The sequence below is a fragment of the Buceros rhinoceros genome, unplaced genomic scaffold (assembly GCF_000710305.1).
Source record: "Buceros rhinoceros silvestris isolate BGI_N320 unplaced genomic scaffold, ASM71030v1 scaffold18283, whole genome shotgun sequence".
Lineage (NCBI taxonomy): Eukaryota > Metazoa > Chordata > Aves > Bucerotiformes > Bucerotidae > Buceros > Buceros rhinoceros.
In genome coordinates this window covers 25,120-31,950 of record NW_010403219.1, presented here as the reverse complement: position 1 = coordinate 31,950, position 6,831 = coordinate 25,120, and the positions used below count along the sequence as shown (strand labels likewise).

The 6,831-nt window shown below is 50.1% G+C and overlaps 1 protein-coding gene across 1 annotated transcript; it reads left to right on the top strand.

Annotated features, from left to right (window-relative positions):
• Positions 1-349: 349 nt before the first annotated feature.
• PFN2 (profilin 2) lies at positions 350-4,230 on the top strand (the record flags this gene model as incomplete). Its single annotated transcript, XM_010132933.1, has 2 exons — positions 350-542; positions 2,174-4,230. Coding segments are annotated over 2 exons (291 nt in total), but the record flags the coding sequence as incomplete, so codon positions are not given.
• Between the last annotated feature and the right edge of the window lie 2,601 nt (positions 4,231-6,831).

Genomic DNA, 6,831 nt, shown 5'->3' with positions numbered 1-6,831 from the left:
GGGCTGCTCGGTCCGGCGGGGTGAGCGGGCACCTGGCGCCTTCAGCCACCGGGACGCGGCTGTCCCGGGCTTAACTAGTCTCAGTTGCGCAGTGCCTCCTTGGATGAGAGCCTGGATCCGGGGGGCACTGCGGGGGCTGTGGAGCACCCGAGACAGCAGTTCTGCTGCTGACGGTGACAGTAAAGCAGCATCAACCGTGACTAACAAAGCCCGGGGCTCTGGAGCATTTCCTGGAGGGGGCAAGGGGAAATCTGCTGTCTCGTCCTCTCACACGAGACAGGACGCTTTCTAAATAGAAATTAAAGAATGAAACACTGCTGTGCTAACTCTGGACTTTTTTCTTTGACAGCCGGTAGAAATAGATATGATTGTAGGAAAAGATCGAGAGGGTTTCTTCACCAATGGTCTGACCCTTGGTGCAAAGAAGTGCTCTGTGATCAGAGATAGCCTGTATGTCGATGGTGACTGCACAATGGACATCAGGACAAAGAGTCAAGGTGGTGAGCCGACGTACAATGTTGCTGTAGGCAGAGCTGGCCGAGGTAAGCATTGTTTTCTGCACTTGCACATCACCGAGTTCAGAACGTGGCCCTAAGCACAGACCCCAGCTAGGCAGAAAGCCAGACCTCTCCACCACACAGTTAATCTCAGGAAGTGATGGGAGGGGTGGACATCCCTGACACATGGGGTGTCTGCCTGGGAGCCATCCTTGTCCCCGCTTCCACCTGTGATCCCAGCCAGTTGCCAGGCTGTGGAGCGGTGCAGCATGGCTCTGGCCGGCAGGAAGGAGCAGACCACGGCTTGGAGTGAGCTTGCCAAGCCCAGGATAACTCAGTCGTGGGAGGGACCCGTTCCCCGCGGGCAGTGACACCAGCTTTCAACAGAGAGTTCGTCTTGCAGAAGCGCGAGTTGCCTGTGTGAGCTGCTCCTGCTCGCCCTTTAACAAGTTCTGCACTAACCCCTTGACTTCCCGTTGAGCTCCCTGGCATCTGCAGGCCAGAAAGCCCGTCTGATGCGGTGTCCCTGAGGAGCGCACTTTATGCCACGGTGCCTGCCTCTGCACTCCTGCTTAACTTCTGGTAGAACCGATTATGGGGAGGGCACTACATCTGGATGTAAAAAACGTCCCGCAAAATACTGGCTGCGAGTGGCACGCCTTGTGTTCAGAGCGTCTGGCCTAGCTTTTGTTGGCTGGCTGTGGGAAAAACCGGTGAGCGAGGGACTTCTGCTTGAAAGTGTAAGACCAAAGCCAGGGCGTCTGTAGCTCAAGGCCTGTGGCATGGGTACAGGGAGGACGCTTGCAGGGCCAAGGCGAGAGCAACAGGGTGGTGACTCTGTCCTAAGCTGTCTGTGAGCGGGTGGTTATGGCGCTGCCCAGTCACCTGCAGGCCACTGCCTGGCCACAGCCACCCAGCGTCAGAGTCCCCGCTTGGGAAGCGGCTCCTGCACTGGTGGGAGCGCAGCGCAGGGCGGCGTTGTCTGCGCACCTGCTGGTGACATCTGCCGGCAGCTCACAAGCGGTGGCTGCTGCTGGAGGGGCCTCGGGGAGCTCTTGTTCGCCAGACAATGGGGACACTTGACCAAAACTGTGGGGATAGAGAGAAGGTCAGCATTAAAATCATGCCTGCGTTTTGTCTTGTGCAGAAGGCAGGTTTATGGTGGTGGCGTTGCCCAAGAATTCTTAGCCCAGGCCTCACCCCGTGGGGTTTTCTGCCGGCATCAAGGCAGTTACCCTGGTTCTTACTCCAGTGGTGACCACTACAGATACGAATACAAGAACATTCCCTCTGCTTTCAGAGTTCTCCCACATAAGTGACTTTTGTGGCTGACGACACTTCTTTCCCCCCCCTTGTATTTTTAAGATGCAGCCAGGGTTTCCTCTCTGGGCGATGGCTGCTGGTGGGGAGGCACCGTGGTGCTTTTCTGAGATGGTGCCGTTTCTCTTCGCAGTGGCCTCTTAGGACTCGCCTAGTTACACAGGGACACCTGAGGACAGCTCACACCTTTCCCCAGCCCTGTCCATGTCTGTGTTTTTACAACGCTCCTGTTAAACCAGCTTAATACCCAGGGACTGCATCTTGAATCTGAGCATGGTTATTGCACTGCCTGAAACTTGTGTTATTTCCTTGTCTAACTCACTCTTTTTAAAACTTTTTTTTCTTTTCTCTTTCAGTCTTGGTCTTTGTAATGGGCAAAGAAGGGGTCCATGGAGGCGGATTGAATAAGAAGGCATACTCAATGGCAAAATACTTGAGAGACTCTGGGTTCTAGTTGCTAGGCAGACTGTTAAGCATTAGGGGAAGATTGCTATTAAACTTTCCTGGCGGTGAGCTTTAAACCTTACATTCTGGAAACTTTATTAGCAATGCAGGGTGATGGGGTATGAACCTGTGTCTCCTTTGTATCCCTTTGTTGGTGGGGAAAGGTGTTACTATTTTTTTTTTTCTTTCAATTCCGTTCATTTCTGTTTTGTTTCCTTGTGTACTCCAGCATTGGTTATAGTCATGGGAAAGGAAGGTGTCCGTGGAGGGACACTCACCCAGAAAGCATATGAACTGGCTTTATACCTGAGGAGGTCTGACATCTGAGCAGCCTCTCCCCATCCACCTAGCAACTGTCTTCACCACCACCCCGTTGTGTTCAGTGCTACCAGACCCTAGATGGTAGTTTGTGTTTTTTATTTACCCATTTCCTAATGTCGTGACTCCAGTTACCCTTTGTTCATCTATATGTTAACCACTGTATGTAACCGAGCCCCGAACCTGGCACCACACTGCACCACACCGATGATATGCATGATACCTTGAAAAGCGCTCGGGAGGGGAATCTGCCAAGTGTAGGCTTTGCTTCGTCTTAGCGAGTAGTGTGATATTGACAACTAAACCAACTCCAGTACTAAACAAGGTGCCGATTGTACAATCCGATTTGATCGATGCCTCTTCAGCACTTTGAGCAACGACACAGCTCATGAGTCTTCCTTTCACAGAGCACGGTTGGGAGGAAAAGTGCATGCATATCTTTACTTCTGTCCCTCTGTTCGTTTTTAAAATCCACATTTGTTGGCTTACACCCATTTTTATAGTGCCTGGTTTGTTTAACCAATTTGCCACTCAAAAGCTATTAACGTTACCTTAGTTTTGTCATTGCACTTCACTGTAGGCTCAAAGCTTTCCTTTTTCCCTCACGGTGTCTGAAGCTCGTACTGCTTAACGAGTGCAATCACAAAACTGCGAAAGGGTACAGATGCGCTTCCTCCCATGACCTTAAAACCACCATCCCGGACGAATCCCCAGGGACATTCCATCCTTGCAATAGCTCAGGCACTTTTTTTTTTGCCAGCTCCTGTTCTGTAGTTGGACTGTAGAAGGCTGCCATTGTGGACATGAGCTGTCCCAGCATAACCATCTGGAGTGTGTCTGGTTTCAGTTCCTCATAGGACCAATTTTAATTTGCAGCTTGGGGGTTGTGAGGGGTTTTTCTTGTTGTTGTCGTTTCTGTTTTTTAATATGAAAACTGCAATGTCATTGTGGAAAACTGCCACCTTCAGCTATGCTGGGAGCTTTGGCTGACTCCAGTTGTTCTGCCAGATCTCTTACCGTTAGAGCCTTCACTGCTCTGAGGCCACTGTTTGGATGAAGGTTGGCAGTTTGAGAGCTAATCTGTCATAATTATGCCATTTCAAATTTAAAATCTCATTTGGCCTGTCACACCCTTGCTGCAGAAATGATGGAGTGAGCTGCCTCGTGCACCCGTCACCGGAAGCGTCTGTAACCAAACTCTCAGTTCAGGCATGGTACTAACCTGTATGTCCATGTAGAGAGAGCGGCAGAACTCTGTGTACAAAGAATAAACAGGAGATGGTGTTGGTTGGAATAACTGACTTGGCTGTCTTGTGATAAATTTTTTAATATGTATTCTGTGCCATACTATTGTTTAAAAAAAAAAATGAACTGTTGCTATTGTGAGATGGATTTTAACTACGAGGGTTTCTTTCGACTGGCACTACTTTAGGGACATTCTAGTATTTGCTTCTATTGTTGGGCCTTGTGGATAATGTACAGATTTAAACAAATTCTTGTTGCTGATTTGTCCATTTCTTTCCCTGCACTTTGTTACATCTGGGATACAGTCTAACTCATCTGATTTAATATGCATTTCAAAAAATGCCATAACTATTAAAAACACCTTGTTTACAGACAGATGAAATAAATTTATTCCAACCAAACAAAATCAGACTGTTGGTAATTTTTTCCCCTTCCTCACGGGGCTGACTGTGTCCATAGCGGAGAGAAGCACAAGGGTGGGCTTTGTAAAAAAGCAGCAGCGTCTTTAGTCCAAGGCCAGGCAGTCTTTGGGGGAGATCTCCATAAACTAGATTATTTCTTCTCTCTTAAGGCTGCATTTGTGTGGCTCCATGGTCAGGGGGTTACCCTGCCCTGTGACGACCTCAGGTGCAGCAGGAGCTAGAGGAGACCTTCCCCACGTGATCTGGTCTCAGGGGGTGTGGTGGTCTCACTAAGCCCACCACCAGCTAAAAACCTGCCTGCCCCAAAGAGGGAAGGGAGACATTTAAGGTCTCTCTTAGCCCAGAAGAATTCCACGTGCTTTTGGGGGTCCTGCTACCCCTGCACCCTGAACGCTTGGACCCTGTGAACAAGCACAGGGGTGAGACGTGATCGTGAATAGGGGGAGCCGGGGAACAAGAGAAAACCCTGAACCAGGGGAGGCTGACCCCCAGCCCAGCCTGCGGTTTGCTGGTCCTCACCACTCCAGTTACGCGCTGCTTGGCCACCCCGTTAGAACACCTCTGTTCTGCCTCATCCTGCCCTACACATTAATCTACAGTGCGAGTGGTGCAGCCACTTCGCTTGGCATTAGATCCTGGTCTAAAGCCTTTACATACAAGCGTTCATCTTCTCCAACTACTCAAGCAGTTCGGTGTCTGAACGGTGCCTCCCGGCTCTCTGTGCTCCTCTCGGAACAGACCACAACCAGCTCCTGGCACTAGGCAAGGTCACGCTCCGCAGGAGCTACTTCATCCCTAGAACGATGGGTGTGAATCCACGCTTTGCTGTGTCTCTGAATTTTGTCTAAACTCAGTTTAAAATGGCACATTCTGACTGCAGGAGATGTTTTTTTCCTGGTTGGGGGGTGCGTCCATTCCTGAGGCTTTTCTGCAGTAGGGCCAGAGCTGGAATTCACTGTCACAGCATCACAGGGGCAGGAAGAGCCATCAGCAGTGGGCACTGAGCACTCCCCGTCCCATTCCTTGTCTAAGCAGTTCCTTTCTGACCCCGTCCCCTCTCCTCAGCAGCTGTCTGCAGGTCATCTGCACACTGGAATGAGGCAAGAGTTAGGTGTTGCTTTCTCAAACGTGTTGTTGAATGTCCACAGCAACATGGCACCTGTGCACCCACTGCGCTAGAGTCCACCTGAACACCCTTCTCCAGTAACCTGGGCTCCCAAGTTCTACATTTAACTCCCCTTTCCAGACAGACAATTTCAGTACAAAGGGTTATCTTCCTGCACTTCAGCTTCAAACACAAACATTGTTTCTAAAACAGAAATTTGTATTAGTTTTTTTCCTTGCAAAACATCGTTAGAAGAGAGACAGTGAAACACGGTAATGCCCAAGACAAAGCTCCAGGAGAGCAGCTGCTTTTCCCTGCTGAATGTGGGTCCCGCGTGCGCCCACGAAAAGCAGGACAGAGGAGGGGCAGAACTGCGCCAAAGGGGTTTTTTTAAGGGTGGGTCCCAAGTTGTTCAGCCTCTCCAAACTCTGGAAGATAATTCACTAGAGCCCGAACTGCTTCACGTTCTGAAGGTTTACTTCCACCTGCTGCTTATGCCCCTTGGAGCCCATGGCCCGCGCGGGAAGGGGAGGGCTGGGGCTTTGTATGTTCTTAGCACCGACTTCCAGGCCGCTCTGAGCAGTCCCTTTCTTTCTCTGAAACACGTTTATGAGGTTAATAGTCAGGGTGCTTATTTCCTGCACCATGGCAAGGCACAGGCAGATCTTATTTTCCCCAGCCATTATCACTCGCCTTTCTGAGGGTCTGTTGTTTAGAATTGTCAGAATTCAGCAGAAGCACCTGTCCTGAACTGCTGATGGCTCTGCATTTTCAGACATTTTAAATTTTCAATATTCATGGCATTGTTTTGCATGTTTACCAATGTTCAAACAGTCCCTGGAACTCTCAACACTGTGCTCTGTCAGAAGGGTCTGTTTTGGTGTTTAAGTCTTCTCCATTCCTGATCAATGACCTGTCCAGAGGAACCCTTGTCAGGCCCACCCCTCTCTTCCAGTCCCTTTTCAGCAGGTTTTCCCCAGCAAATACTTTTAACTTCAGACACTAGTTGCAACTACTTATTAGGAAATAAGTTTTTTCAACCAGGCCACCAAGTTTGAACCTCTTTAATGCACCAACATCCTGTTCTCGAGGGCAGCTAGGGACTGCTGGTAGAGCAGTCAAGCCCGGGCAGCCAGTGCTCACAGAGAGGAAACGGCACTGCTCCGCGCAGGTCAGGTCACAGCCCAAAGAAAAAAGTCCGTATTCATCTTCTCCTGTAGGTTTGGTCAGGCTGTATGTTTTGAGACAGAAGACCAACCCAGCAAGCGTCAGCGACAATGTGAGCTGTACTCAGAATTGCTAAGAAACCTGAAGCATTTCTAGTCATCAAGGGTTACGCCTCATTTCCACTGGCACGCCTCAGTTGCCACTGCCAGCCAGAGAGTGTCTGTGGCACGCAGGAGGTAGGGCAGGGGGTGCCACCGCAGCGCTCACTACCACGGCCCGCTGAAATAAAGTCTGCGTTAGCACCATTAGGACA